The 16,805-nt window shown below is 31.0% G+C and overlaps 2 protein-coding genes across 2 annotated transcripts; one reads left to right on the plus strand and one right to left on the minus strand.

Moving 5' to 3' along the window:
- Positions 1-10,425: 10,425 nt before the first annotated feature.
- HO173_008741 (uncharacterized protein) lies at positions 10,426-11,826 on the plus strand (the record flags this gene model as incomplete). Its single annotated transcript, XM_037310637.1, has 1 exon — positions 10,426-11,826. The coding sequence occupies one exon, from the start codon at positions 10,426-10,428 to the stop codon at positions 11,824-11,826; it is 1,401 nt and encodes a 466-aa protein (XP_037162407.1).
- Positions 11,827-11,860: 34 nt separating this feature from the next.
- HO173_008742 (uncharacterized protein) lies at positions 11,861-15,680 on the minus strand (the record flags this gene model as incomplete). Its single annotated transcript, XM_037310638.1, has 5 exons — positions 11,861-14,952; positions 15,097-15,138; positions 15,293-15,470; positions 15,525-15,593; positions 15,648-15,680. 5 exons carry the CDS (start codon positions 15,678-15,680, stop codon positions 11,861-11,863), a joined length of 3,414 nt encoding a protein of 1,137 aa, XP_037162408.1.
- Positions 15,681-16,805: the final 1,125 nt, after the last annotated feature.

Consider the following 16,805-nt stretch of genomic DNA (forward strand, 5'->3'; position numbering starts at 1 on the left):
AGCTCTTATAGATCTAGTAAATATAACGTATATAATATATTTAGATAATATTCTAATTTATAATATTAATTTAGCGAAGTATTAACGATATATTAAATAAGTACTTAAGCGTTTATATTAGTTTTAACTATACGCTAATTTAAAAAAGTATTAATTCTATATTAAGCGGGTTAAGTTTCTAAAGTTTATTATATTTATCGAAAATATTATAATAAATTAAAAATATATCGCTATTATTAAGAAGTAGTTAAAATTAAAAAGTTATTAAAATATATAAGTCTTTTTAGACTTTATTAATTTCTATTAGCGATTTATCTATAGCTATTTTAATATAATAATATTACTTACTAACTTACTTAAAGAAAATAAGAATAATAAGAAATCTAGATTATTAGAGTAAATAGATAACGCGGAGTTAACGTTTTAATAGCTTTAAAATACTTTTATAATTACGCTATTTCTATATTACTACGATTTAAATTTAAAGCTATATCTTAAAATTAACGCTTTTAACTTCGATATAAGAATTATATTTTTATAATTAAATAAAAATAACTACTAGTAACTAATAGTATTCTAATCTAGAAAAATAATTTCTATAAAGTAAAACTATAAGATCTATAATTAAGAGTTACTCGCTATTATAGTATTTATAAAATAATAATATTACTATCTAAAAGATAATATATTTTATATTAAGATTTTAACGAATTATAATAATTTTAAAGGCTTTATAAAGTAGAAGAAATTAAATTCTAGATAAACTCGTTAAGCGCTAAAATTAGCTATTTATAACTTTAAGATTTTTTATTAAATAGATAAATTAAATTCTATTAACTTATTATCGCGGCGCTTTAATTATAAAAAAATTTCGTTATTAAATATTAAACTTTTATTAATATTATAAAATAAATTTATACTTTAAACTAGCGGCGAGTAATTATAAAGAAATAAAAAGATTATAATAGCGATAGCGCTTATATTTCGTATTATTAATATTTAAATAATTATTTCTAAAAGAGAGTTTAAGATTATATAAGAGATTACTTATAACGTATTCTAAAGACTAATAAAAATATTAATTTAAGATTTATAAATTTATAATAATTAAGTAAACTCTTTTCGAATTAATATTAATAAATTAATAATTAAGCGTTATATATATAGTTAAATATAAATCTTAAATTTTAAAAAACTATTAAAATATAATAATCGCCTTTATATTTCTAGAAATAAGATTTTAAAAAAAAAGCTTATTAATAAATATTATAATAATTTATTATTAGAATACTTTAATACTACGAAGACGTATAAACTACTTACTCGTAAATATTATTAAAATAAAAGTCTAAAGTAAATTATCGACTATATTAAGATATATAATATTTATTAATAAATTAAAGCTTCGCGATATCGTCTATATAGCGAATTAAGCTCGCTTCTTATCGCTATTAAGCTATAAAAGAAAATTTCTATAAACTTTATTATCGGCTTATTAGCGAATAAGTATAAGAATATTATCTATAATACTATTCTAGTTATAATAGATTAATTTATAAAAATAATAAGATATATTTCTATATCTATTATAATCGATATCGCTTAGCTAGCGAAAGTATTTTATTTTAAAATAATATATCGCTATAATATATTAAATAATATTATTAATAATAAAGGCTCTATATTTATTAATAGCTTCTAATTCGCTATTTACTTTTATTTTAAAATTAAATAATATTTAAATATTATCTTTTACTTATAAATCGATAGATAAATTAAGCGATAAAATTAAATACTAAAATACTTCTTATATATATTCGCTAACGATAAGTAAAATATTTAGATAAAATAATTATTAATAATAGAGTTCGCTTATATAAATAGTTAATATTCCTTTATTAAAATAATATTATTCTTTCTAATATATAAATATTATTCTAAAATTCGTTAAGAGATTAAGAATAACTTTATTAAGAAGAAGATATTCGCTATAAATAATAGAATAAAGAAGTTATAAATATTAAGAAATAAGATAATAGAGTATTTTTATAGCGCGGTTATAGTTTAATTTAAGTATTATAATAAAATATATTAATTTTAAAACTATAAAATAGATAATTTAATAATATTAGCGATTAAGAATTTAAAGTAGAAACGCTTAAGTAAGAAGTTATCTTATAAATTTATAAAATTATTTTAAATTATAAATAAGATAGAGATATAGATATATTATCTACTTCTATTCTCGATATATAAAATCTATAATATCTTTTATATATTATTATTTAAGTCTTATTATTTTCGCGATTATAATAATATAGCGAAAGCCTTTATATAAGTCTTTAATCTTATTAATAATAATAAGCTTTAAAAGATTAAAGAAATTATTAATAAGATTAAATATAAAAAAGATATTTAATATAAAGTTAAATAGACTAATTAAAATAAAGAGTATAATTAATAATTATTAAATAACGAACTTATTAATATTAATAAGCTAATTTAAATTTATAAGTAGATAAATAGTAAGCGAAAGTATTAAGTAATAAATAATAAGTCTCTTATTATTAAAGAGTTTAATTAATTATATAAATTAATAGCGAGTAAGTAAAGGCGATAAAATAAGATATAATTATTAATTAGATTAGATATATTTCTAGATAATATTTATACTATACGCGTACTTCTCTATACTTACTATTATTAAAATATAAATTAATAAAATAATTATATTATTTAATTATCTATTAAACTCTATTATAAAGAAGATTTATTATATTAGAGTATATACTATTAATATAGATATATTTTTACTTAGAGTAATTATTAAAGAACTATTTAAAAACTTTACGCTAGCGCTATTATTAAAAAAAGATTATTATTTAAATATTCTCCGCTATTTTAACGTTAAAAACCGAATTAAATTTATTAATTTAGTTTTTTAATAAAAAGATAATTAAAGTATAATCTTCGAGTTAATATTTATTAATATTTATTATATATCGATAAAGGCTCTTAAGCTTCTTCTTTAATAACTTATTTATTTTTTTTAATTTTTTTATATATTTATATATCGCTATAAGCTAGTCTTAAAGATTTATAATTATAATAAAAACGATTAAAATTATTATTATTATATATTTCTATAACTTATATTATTAAGTAATCTTTTTATCGAGCTTAGTTTATTAATAAGATAGCTTTTAAAATTATTTAACGCGGCGATAATATTATATTAATTTTCTTATTTATATTTAAAGATATAAGAGAATTTTAATATAGTAATTAATATCGCGCTTTTTAATCTTATAATTATTATAAAGAAAAGACTTATTTTAAATATATAAATTATTATCTTAATAAAAGTAAGTTCTATATAATAAATTAGATATTAGAACTTATTAGTAATTATATATATAAAGCGATAGTAGCGGGAATAGTTAAGGGTTAGTAGTTACGTCTATAAAACGATTATATACTTATTATTAAAGTTATTATTATTATTAAAAAAGAGTATTATAAAATTATTAATCTAGATATTAACGCGATTAATAATAATAAGATATTTATAATAAAGAGAAGTAGATTATTAATATAATAAGATATATTATATTTATATTAGTATTAATATTAATATTATAGCGCTAGAATAAATACTTATAAGAGAGATATTAGAAGTTATAAAGAATAAAAATAAATAATTTAAAAGAGATTTTTATATTCTTTATTATAGCGCTAATACTAGCGGGTAATATTTAGTAATATAAATAATAGCGATACGATAATATTTTGCTATTATCTATAAGATCGCGTCGTCTAACTATCGTTATTATTTCTATTATTATTAATTAATAATCGAAGGCGTTATCGCGGACGCGTCGCTCTATCGATTACTTTCTTCGAATTTCTATAAATAAAGATTATTACTATATTACTTCGTTATAAATATAATATATTATAAAAATAACGTTATCTATAGAAAAACTCTTCTCCCTTCTTTTACTTATTAGATTTTTAAGATTTTATTATAAATTTCTAAATCTAATATTATTCGCTATAAAGGCTATTAACTAGCGCTATAGAAATATTAATATTAAGCGTATTAACTTATTATAAATTATTATTAATTAATATTATAAAAGCGATATTATTTTTAAAGATAGTATTAATATTATTATATAATATATTAATAACGCGTCTATAACGCGTAAGAATTAATTCTATCGCGTTATTAAAATAATATTATAATCTTAATAAATTAACTCTTTTCTCTTATTTCCTTATTAGAATTTAAAGGTTTTTTAATAAATATTCTATTTTTACTTAGGCGTCTAGAAATTAAGATCTAGAAGAAAAGATAATTATTAGATTTAATATATTATAAATCTTAACGCTACTTATATTAAAACGCTAATATTATATATTCTACGTTAAAGTCTCTTTTAGAATCTAATTTTAATAATATATTCTATATATCTAGAGGCTTAGCGAATATAGATCTACTTTATATATCTCGAAGTTTTAATATTTCTTAGAGATTAGTTCTACTATTAAATATACTATTAAATTCTATAATAATACTACGTCTTTTATAGCCTATATCCGCTAGCTAATCGTTAGTAAACTACGCTCTTATAATATATATTATTAATATATAAAATGACTTTTTTATTTTTTATTAAATTTTTAAGACTTTTTTTTAATTATAGAATAAAATATAGACTTTTAGATAAATAAAGAATATTTAAATTTAATCTTATAATTATTAAAGCGTAAGAAATTTAAATATCGCTTATTAAAGTTCGCTTATCGAAGATCGCTTATCTATTTACTCGATAGTCTAATTAAAAAAAAATTATAAATTTAATTTATAAATCTTTACTCGTATATCTATAAAAAGTTAGCGATTAATAGAGTAGAGAAAATAAATAATATTAGTATATATAAAAGAATAAGATAGAGTTAAGCTTAAAAATCTTAAATTTATATATATAGTTAATTATAAATTCGAGTTCGCTACGCTCTTTAATTAGATCGACTAAGTTAGCTCGCTAGTTCTTTCGAGCTCTCTTATTAAAAAAATAGATATACGTTATTAATATAGAATAACTTTTTTATTTTCTATTAAAATTTTAAGATTTTTTTTTTAAATTATAGAACGAAATATAAACTTTTAGATAAAAAAAGAATTTCTAAATTTAGTCTTATAATTATTAAAGCGTAAGAAATTTAAATATCGCTTATTAAAGTTCGCTCGATAGTCGAATAGTCTTAATTAGATATATATTATTTAATTTTAAAATAACTTTTTTATTTTCTATTAAAATTTTTAATTTTTTTTTAACATTATAGAATAAAATATAGACTTTTAGATAAAAAAAGAATTATTAAATTTAGTCTTATAGATATTTAAAGATAAGAAATTTAAATATCGTCTATTAAAAGTTTATTTATTAAATTTACTCGATAGCTCTAATTAAAAAGAATAATTATAATTTTATAAATTTAATTCATAGATCTTTACTCGTAGATTTATAATATAAGATAAGTATTACTCGTATAGAGTTATCTCGATTAATAGTTTTATTAACTTATAAAGCGATTTCGCTATTATTACGTTAATAGATAAAAAAGCTCTTATTTAATATAATATATATACTATTATATTATTATATTACGAGTAAAGATCTATAAATTAAATTTATAATTTTTTTTTAATTAGAGCTATCGAGTACGAGGATATTAGAAGTTATTACTCTCGAGATTTACTCGACTACTATTAACTTTCTATTAAATATATATATTTCTATCTTTTAAATATATATATTTCTATTATAGCTTAGACTTAATAAGCTTAGTATAATTACTCTCTCGTAGTATTCTATATCGCTAAGATATTTTAGCATCTGCAAATCTGAAAAGTTCCTACAAAATTTGAAATTGCTGATCGCGCGTTTGTCGCGGAAATTACAAAATCTGTCGGATTAGTAAATCTGATTAGAATTCGCTCTAAATTCCGTCGGTTCAGTAATTATCTTAATCTTTTCTATTAGTTCTACTAGTTTAATAGTAATACGTATAAAAAAAGAAAAGTTCTAATAATCGACGTTGCGATGATAAGATTTTACGACGATAAGTATTAACGCTAACTTAAATTTGACTACGAAATTAGATAATTTAATAAAATTAGTTACGTAGATAATACTCTAATATAGCGTATAATAATACGTATATTGATGATAATATATATTAATATTATATATATATAGAATAGTACTTAGAGTATATTAAAGTATATTACGTAAAATTTTTAAAGTTATTAAAAAATTTTTAAAGTTACTAAACTAATAGAATTAATAAAAAGAATTAAATATAAATAAAGTCTACTTAATAGATTAAATCGTGCTAAATTATACTTATAATACGAACCCGCGAAAATCGTATGAAAATTTACTTTTTAGATTTATAGATAAATAATTCGAATTTAAATTTCACTAAGTTCGATTCGATCTTATTTCTTCTAAATTATTATACGATATTTATATTAATTATTTTATTATTATTAATAAATCTATTTATTTAGAAGATTCTAAATAATTTTAATTAGATTAAGATTAGATAATTATATAAGATATTCTAAAGTCTTAATTTAATTATCGAATTTTAGCTATATAGCGATATTTTTCATATTAATCTTAATATTCTTCTTACTTCGAATTATTTTATAACTTAAATTATCGTCTTTCTATAGAATATTATAATTATATCTAATTTATAATTAATTTATACTCTAATAATAGTTTAAAAGCTAATATTTAATATAATACTCTATTATTATACTATTTTCAATTAACTAAATATTAAAACTATAGAAAAAATTCGCTTTCTACTAACGAATACGCTTTTAATATTCTTCTTTATTATTATTCTTTAAATGACGACGTAATTTTAAGAGTTTTTCGATTATAATTCGAGATCGATCGAGCTCGTTATAATAGAATCGTAGCTTGCCTTTATAATATTATAAGACGTCCGCGGATATATAAATTAAAGTATCTTACTTTAAGAATATAGACTATATATTTTTAAAGTTCTTAGCGATATTAGCGTCTCGAAATATACGGCCTTACTATATAAATTTAATATTTTAATACTTTTCGTTCGTTTATATAATAAAATATTAGAAATCGTCTATCGTATAATACTCTCGATTATGTTTATACTCATATTCTAGCTTTTTCTTTATATTCGACTTCGAGACTTTTTTAACTAGTCGTTACTTATATATCTAAGTATTCTAAATATACTTAAAAGCGTATTATTATAGCGTATAAAAGGCGATTAGAATAGTATAATATTAAAGCTAATATTTAGACTTTTAATTATATATAGAATTATTAACGTCGCGTAAGATATCGTATATAGATTAATTAATCTTAGAAGAACGTCTAAAACGCTATTTTTTATATCGTCTAGTATCGAGGAGAGTCTAAATGCTATCTCATTTTCACTTAATATTTACTCGTATTATATACAATATCCTTTTCTATACATATATCTTTTATTATTTTTTTCGCTATTCTTTCGAATATTAATAGCTTTATAGAATTTAACTTTCTTATGAGTAGTAGCTTTCTAATAACGAGATCTATAAGTAGACGTATATAAGAGTATATTATACTCTATAATAAACTATTTAGAAGTATTTATAGTATATGTGTGTGTGAGAAAGCTAGTAGTAGCCGGGTAAATTCGAGGATAATAACTTCTAATATCCTCGAGAGTAACTTTTCGTAATTAATAAAAGAATACAACGTAAGAAATAAATGAATTCTTAGAACACACTTAGATTTTCTAATACGAATTCTAGCATTATAAAGTACGCTCTCATATAAAGAATATCTTAGATATAAGTAGATATCGAGATATAGATAATCGTATTAAAAGTTCTATTAGCGCTAGTTCTAGCTCTAACTCTAGAGTACTTTCGACTTTATAATAAGAAATCTCTCTACTTCGTAGAACTAAGAGCTAGTTCGATAATTACATATTTTGAAAATAACCTCTACTTATTTTTAACTTAGCGTCATATATATATAGAATATCATTCGATTATTATATTTTTAGAATATATTTTTAAAATATCTAAAAATAAGTTTTAAGTCTTATTTTTTAGTAAAATAAGACTAAGTACGCTAAAATAATAAATATTTATAATTAATATATATATAGATATTAAGATTACTCTAATTCTAACTCTATTAATAGAGATATTAGTAGAAATATTAGTAAGAATATTAGTAGAGATATTAATAGTAATAACGAGGGTAATAGAAGTATAAATAATAGTTAAAGTCTATATAGTAATAGTAGCAGATATCTCCGTTATAATAACGTAAAATAATAGAAATTTAATAGTTACTAATGAAGAAGATAATTTTCTCAATTTTTTACGACGTTTCTAACTCAGCCTTAAAAATAGGGTTATCAAACGGAACCGTATAGATATTTTATATATTTTAAATATAAATTAGTGTCATTTTTAAGCCATATTTTCATTTGCTAAGAGGTGGCGTTATTTAGTAAAAAATAAGTAGAGGTTATTTTCAAAATATGTGGTTACCGAACTGGCTCCTAAAAGTACTTCCTGGGAGCACCAGAATTTCAGGCGTTACCCGAGATTTTGGCGCATGTGTCTTGGCATGTGCAGGCTTATGCTGTAGACCATGCTGCATCAGATGTGAACAGAAGTCTAAACATCGAGGTTTACCCGGCTACTGCACGCATTTAAAGAAAACTGAGAATCTAATATACATATTCCTTCATTACATCACCATAATGTCGGTTTAATACGTCTACCACCTGTTTCTACTAGCTGTCGATATCGCTAAGATATTTTAGCGATACGAACTCGAACTTCGTATATAAAAAATCTTCTTAAATTTCTCGAAAATAATCTATAATAACTTCGTCTTATTTCGATATCCTCGGCGATAAACTCTAATTTTATATATATTTTAAATATTCTCTTTCGAATTTAAGTTATATAATTAGATCGAATACTTAAGTATTTTAATTTAATTAATCTTACGTAATTAATTAGCTCGTTCGATTAATTTAAATTTCTTATTATAACTTCTATTACTATTCTCTATTAAGATATCTCGACTAAATTATATATATAAATAATATATTTTTTCGATATAGTCTAGTAGAAGCTTATTAACGTAGTATTCTTAAGTTATTAAGTTATTAAATTCTTTAATCTCGAGAGTATATAATAGCGATTCTTTTTAGTCTTTAATACGTTACTCGTATTCTAAAGTAATTTTATATTTAAAACGTCTTATAGATTTATAAGACTTCGAAATCTTTATAGCGAGAGAGTTATTCTTATTATAATAGATAGTAATCTCTTTATAATACTAGAAGATACTTCTCGAGACGTAAATTAAGTATAATTCGAGATTTAGTAGTTTTTAAAGATTTTTAACGTTATAGCGAGTATCTCGTTTACGTAATATACGATTTTAAGAGATTATATTACGAGAATAATAAGTCTTATTTATAAATATTACGTATTGCTAAAGATTATCTACTATTTACCCGAGATATTATATATTATATTCTCGACGCTCTTTTAAATTTAACTCGCTAATTATCTTAATCTAAGTATATTTATATAGCTAAGAGTTATTAATTTAAGCTTAAAAAAGTATTCGTTCGCTTATATCGATTTTAAAATATTTTAATTAAATAAGAAATAGCTCTCGGCGTATAGAATTCTCGGCTAGAGTGATTATTTTCTTAAGAGTTTTAATTATAATCTTCGAAGTACGTCTAAAGCGATACTTTCTAGAATATCTAGTACTAGAGAATTCTTATAGTTTTCGTCTTTATAGTTATATATAGCCTATGTTAGACTTAATATTTTTATTATAATAGATATCTTTAATTAATCGATCCGAAGCTTGAAAGTCTATAGTCTTAAAGAATTTAGTCTTATGACGCGTAGTAGCTTTTATGATTAATTAGGGGGAGGATTACGCGGAGGCGTGTGAGGTGTATTTATTGTGTGGTGTGGACAATTAAGAAGAATATTTAATTGTTTTAGTGGTGGGAAAGCCTCCAGTAGCCGGGTAAACCTCGGTGTTCAGACTTCTGTCCACACCTGGTGCTGCCTTGTGAAACGTATCGGTGTCCGTCTCCTGAGGCCATCGATCTCTCTTTATGATGCTGGCGTGCTAAATATCATTAATGGCCGGCCGGACTGACGGCCGGACTGACGTCTGAGGGTTGTCTAGATCTAGACACTGAACTTCCATACGAGTACATCTTTCATAGCTTTGAAGGCGACGATTCTGTTTTGTCTGTAGGCCTTCAAGACAAATTTACGCAATCAAAGACCCTCTCGTTTATCGGACCATGGCGCCAGGAAATGGTGCCACTGTACAGACGAAGCAGCGTAGCACTCGAGTACTCAAGGTGGATGCATCCAAAATTGGCCGCTTTGTCTTTGATGATCCCCAGCAGTCTTTCCTCGGAAACTGGAAAGTTCAATTGTCTGGCGATGGTCCCGATGCCGCCAACATGTTGGAAGCCGTGTCACAGCTTCGAGACAGTGACCTACCGGTGGCTTTCCCTACGGAGACTGTCTACGGCCTAGGAGCAGACGCAACTCGCAGCTCCGCCGTTCGCGGAATATACAATGCGAAGCAGAGACCATCTGACAATCCTCTCATCATCCACATCAGCTCACTCTCCCAGCTTCGCAATCTTCTCCTCCCCAGTAGTTCTACTGCTGCTTCTCCCAACTCTCCCCAAGATCCGGTTCCACAGATCTACCATCCTCTCATCTCTCGCTTCTGGCCCGGACCACTCACCATACTGCTGCCTTTGCGTACACCGTCACCGTTAGCATCAGAAGTCACCTCGTCGCTCCCCACAGTCGCGGTCCGCATGCCATCATCACCACTTGCCCTTGCTCTCATTCAACTCGTCGGTGTTCCTCTTGCAGCACCATCTGCAAACGCTTCTTCGAAACCCTCTCCTACCACCGCTGCCCATGTTCTGCACGACCTCTCCGGACGTATCGACTTGATACTTGATGGAGGCCCCTGTACTGTTGGTGTGGAGAGCACAGTTGTGGATGGCTTAACAAGTCCACCAGTGATCTTGAGGCCTGGAGGGGTGTCAATAGATATGTTGAGAGCTTTCCCTGGTTGGGAGGATGTGAGGGTCGCATACAAAGACGGAGCAGAGACTGGTGTGCCAAGAGCGCCTGGAATGAAATACAAACATTATTCACCAAATGCAAAACTATTCCTGTTTCATGGCCAGTTAGACGCCGCGCTCGTGAAGAAATACCTCAAGGGAGGAAGCATTGGTGTTCTGAGGACAAAGACGTGGAAGGCAGGGCTTTTGCGGATGAACCTGCAGTCTTCCGAAGCCACTGGAATAACAGAAACAAACGGTCATCCACATTCTCGTAACGGAGACGATCATCAGACCACGGAGAGCCTAGAAGCTAGAACGGAAATCGAAGATCAGAGACAGCAGAACACGCTTTCATCCGTTTCTTCTGCGCAGCATTTTCAAGTGCATCTGGGTGATGAGCCCGAGCAACTTTTGACCGATCTCTGGACTATTGGCCTGGGTCCTGATACGGCAGACATAGCTCGAGGCTTATTCTCTGCCCTGCGAGAACTCGATCAAAAAGGTGTCAACATCATTTGCGTAGAAGGCATAAACGATAATGAGGGCGCTGCAGCAGCTGCAGTGATGAACAGACTTCGGAAAGCTGCAGAAGTAGAAATCATTGTTTAAACAAAACGTCGACATGCTTTGGGTCTGATCTAAGCTACCTCTGCTTCTTACTGCCTTTCCCCCCTCTCTTGCCTTTTCCTGCTCCTCCTCCACCTTTTCCTTTACCACCTGCCTCTCCTGGTCCCATGACAACCCTTACTTTTCCCACAGGGACGACACCAACAATCTCAGGCTCACGGATAGCTTTGATCAACTGTGCCTCCCGCATCCTCAACGTCTCTTCCTCCGATATAGCTTCATCTCCTTCGCCACTACCTGGTCTTTTCTTCTTTTCTCTCTCTGTCACCATGCCATTCCACTTTCCAAGAATCTCTCGTACGGCTTTGCCCTTTTTCGTAGTCCCTGGCTGCAATTTTACCCTCCACTTGTATCTTCCCCCAATCGCGTCCCAAGGACCACAAACGACTAGCGCATCGAGGAGTTCGTCACCTGGAAGCGGATTCCCAACAAACGCGTCCAGGCCATCTGATCCTTCAAGTTCATGGTCATCCAACGTCTCGATGCCCTCTTCAAAATTCAGTTTGCGTAACTCTTCAGCCTTTTTGCCCTTTTCAGCAGCCATAGCATGTTGTTCTCGTCGTCGCTCTTTCTGTGTCGCAAGCATCTTCTCCTTGTCGGCCTTAGCAGCTGCGTCCTCTGTGGCCTTCTCTTGAGCGGTAGCTGATCCAAGAAGACGCATGGCGAGGGCACGGTCCTCTTCATCTTGACTGGCGTACTTGGTCTTGAGCTTTTGGCGTTTGCCATGCTTTCCACGGACTCGAGGCGGCAGATATTTTGTGTCGGGCTGAGTAGATGGATTCGAGATTTGCGCTGGGTTTGCGTTGCCTTCCGAGTCCGTGCTTGTAGGTGCTGTCTCTGCGGGATCCATCGTGGAGGGTAGAGGACCTTTGCGTAATAGCCGGCGCTCTTTAGCATAAAGGTGACGCCTTTGATCAGTATCTGCGAACGAGTTCTCACAATTGGGAGTCTGTTCCCGCTGCTCACTTTCATCTTCCTCATTACTACTCTCGCCCGACGTTGCCTGATCGGGTTCAGTGCCTGAGTCTTTGGCTAGGACATCACTGGGGTGGTCTGGCGGATGTAATGCGCTTTGCTGGCGGCCGGTGGGTTGTAGCGGATTATCACGCACGTGGTCTGAGTTTCCATCAACCTCGCTGTCATCTCCGCCGTTGCTTTCAGCTCCGTCTGCGTCTTGGATATGTCCAAGTTCTTGGTTTTCATCATCATCGGCCTCAATTTGTTGATCTTCCGCTTGGCTTTCCATTCCATCCGCATCATCTTGGTCGCCTCCTATATCTTCAACATCTTTCCCAACTTCTGAGGGTGTAGGACCTACGGGATCTTGAACCCTATGCCTAAGATGCCGTACTTTGCTCCCTTCGCTGACTCTGAACATGATCCCAAAACCAAGGAGCAGTTGAGCTGGAGGAAGAAAGTTCTTGTGGCCTCGGATGACGAAGCTACCAGTTGGTAGGAATTCTCCCGTGGGAGCTGTTTTGGATACTTGATTTGCATCCACCCACCACGCAGACATCACCGCCTTGGAATCCCAAGCGCTCGAAGTGGCTACAGCCAGGGTGCCTGCCTGTGAGAGCGTTGAGGGCGGTACAGGGCTTTCTGACATTCCGAGCTTGTTCTTGACTATTACAGACGCGGCCCCATGCAAATCAGCATGAATGTATACATCTCCTTTTTTGAGGTACCTCTTATACAGGATTTCGTTTTGCTGGGCGTCCTTCCCACCCAGTACAAGGTAACCCTCAGAAGAAATGAAGTATACGAATTTCTCAAACCAGATAGCCTTCCTCTGAGGACGCATGACCTCCTTCTCCTGCTTCAAACCTTTCTTGAGGTCAGCACTGATCTTCTTCTCTGTACTCTTCAGAGCCTTCTCGGACGACTGGAGTGTCTTCTGCTCCTTTACGGCAGCAGACCTCTTTTGTTCGTAATACTGCCGGGCATTTGACCATGGTGAAAGCGCCAGGTCGATGTCTACAGCAAGACGCTTGTCAGCAGGCTTTGGGACATTGTGAACCTTCGTCTTGGTTTGCAGATCTTCATCGCTGTCTGAGACTGAGACATCGCTTCCGGTTTCATCTCCATCATAATCGTCTTCATCTTCATAGTTTGCCTCTGAAAGGAGTAAGGTTGCAGTGTTCTCGTAAAGTTTCAGGGGTAATTTGATCATTTCTGCTACAACGTTGTGTCGTTCCTGTTCCATTTCTATCAACCGTGCCATTTCTTGCCAATCCATGCCCTGACTTATCAGGGCATTGACCGCTACAAGAGCCTCTTGTACCTTCCGCAAGTTGGCCTCTATAGCTTGCGCTTTCCGGATATTGAGCTCCTGAACCTGCTGCAATCCTCCGAGACGTTTCTGATGATCCAGCCTTGCTGTCTCAAGCTTCCTCTTCGCATTCTCTTCCCTTTCCGTGAGACGCGACTCGAGCTTTTGTGACTCAATTGAGGAGAAGAACTCGTCGACAGTCTTGTTATAGCCGTCAAGTTCGAGCATCGTGATCTCGGAATTGTCCTCGAACTGTTGAGGTCGGAAGGGATGGAATTCCTCATACATGAGACTGTGTCCCGTAGCTGTCCCATCATTCAGGACTGGGTCTTGGACCGCGGCGGATGCTGTCTTTGCAGGTTTTGCAATGATGTACCCTTTGCACGTCACGGAACTCGTGTCTACAATCCTTTGCGCTTCCCTCAAGGTTACAACAAGCCTTTCCCTCAACGACGAGTCTTTTAGCACGTCCTCAACAGGAGTATTGGGGTCAAATGCAGCTACTCGTAGCGCGTGGTCGATCAGCATTGGTGGAAATTCGCCCATGGAACTTGCCAGAGCTTTGCGCAGAGCATCACCTGGTTTTTTCTTCGACTTCTTCTGATGCGCTGTGATCTCTCCCCCTACTTTATCAACAGCCTTTTGCAAACCTGCACTGATCCTCTCTGACGTTAAAGCTGGAACACCATTGTAATTTTGGCGATCCGTCAGCGAATACTTCAAGCCTACACGCAGCTGTTCTTGCTCCTCTGCAACTACACGAAGCAAGCTGATAATTCCCAGATCTTTGTCTGTGAGAACGATGTTGCCTCCAGCATAGAATTCGAGAAACAGACGATCTGTAGGTGCAAGCACTTAGCATTCTCTCTTCTAGAATCTGAAGTCGATCCATGAGAAGTTCCCCAGTTAAACAACAGTCCGAATAATTCGCAATTGCATATCAGTCCAACTTGGCTTGCATTGACTGTAAAAAAGTTGCTTACATTGGCCATCGCTAAATTGAATTTCAATGATTCTGTCAGTACCTAGATGGTTCCAGCGTCAGCATATATCTTTTGGCACCAAACTTAAATCATGAAACAGGTCCCGGTGGTGCTGGGTGTGTCAAAACCCCGCGACAAGTCTTGCAATTCGATGTAGCATGGACTAGGCAGAACAGGCTTGGAGAACACAACTCACCGACCTGTGAAACGGCAGTAACCCTTCGCGTTCTCAGAAACTTGCGTAACCGTGCCACAAAAGCCGAAGGGGCAGCAGCTGTAGCCCTGGTAAAGCTTGTGAGATGACACCGGAAACCTGAGTCAATGACCAAGGATTCACGCTGGTCCGGCTTGGCGAATTTCAGGAGGAAGATACGCTTCGTAATGTTGTATCAGCGCGAGCTGTAGGCCAACTCAGAAGAATCACGTACGGATGAGAGATCATAGACATTGGCAAGACGCAGCGTACAGAGAGCGTGTGACAGTTCTTGAGCAATGACCTTGGACTACTCAGCATCGCTAGTACGAAAATTATGGGCATTTTAGAGGCTCACCTTGACGTCTAGAGAGGAGAATCTTTGCTTCATGATTGCATATAAGTTTGAAAGAATGAAAGAAGATAAAGACTGAAGTAACTAAAAGTATTCCAAAAGGCAAGTGATACATGTACACCCCATTTTGATACATTGACACCTCCCGTCATATCTGGGAATAGCTTCCGAGGTTCCGGGTACGAAGGGTGTTAATTAGACTCGATACACTCTACTTTGCATTTAAGGGTAGTCTCCACGATCAGCTTTACGGTTAACTCCCGGAGGGCGACTCTATTTCAAATTTAGCGCATCGAACGTGTGTAAGAGCGAGTTCGTACAGGAGGGGTCTCCCGAAGGAAGGGAGGATCCTGACCACGAGTAATCGTAGTCCGACTATTCGCTCCGCTTATAGTAGTCCTCAACTCAAAGACGTACTAGTCTCAAAGACGCGAAAATCCATTATTCCTTCCTAATTCTATATAGATCTCGACCTATAACTCGAATCCTAATAAATATATTCTAATATATATATACTAGCTTTTATAGACTATAATCTAGCTTTCGAATATAAGCCTTAATAGCCTTATCGACCTTTTCTTACTAAATTTCCTTAGCTCGAGTAGCTCGCTTTAAAGCCTTCTTCGTTTTTTCTATAACTATTTCTTTTATTACAGTTAGAGATTTACGTATTTAATCTACTAATATTTATTCTTCTTTTAAGATAATTATCTTTAAAAATATCTTATATATCCGCTTAACTACGGCCTCTTTATAAATAGTTTTAATATCTCGCTTAATAATTTATCTCGAATAGCTATTAATAATAAATTCTTTTATAAATTAAGCTAATAGCTATTATATATTTTTTAAAATAATAAAAATCTAAGTAATAAGTAATACTTTAAATTATTAATTATATTTAATAACATCTTCGACTTTATAAAAAGTTCTAATAAAAATAAGAGATATAGATTCATCTAGAGTTATAGCGCGAGGTATTAGATTTCTAATTTTTTTAAATATTACTTTAGAGTTATAGAATACGAAATTAATCTTTTAAAAGGTCGAATATATAGTACTAGGCGTAAAGGTTTAAGTTTTTATTTAATTGAATATTACGAGAAAATCGAGCCTATTAAAGTCGCTACTCTTAAGATATATAGTCGAATCTATAGTCTT

This window comes from Letharia columbiana (genome assembly GCF_014066305.1).
Source record: "Letharia columbiana isolate WasteWater2 chromosome Unknown Sc0000034_s0, whole genome shotgun sequence".
Taxonomy (NCBI): Eukaryota; Fungi; Ascomycota; class Lecanoromycetes; order Lecanorales; family Parmeliaceae; genus Letharia; species Letharia columbiana.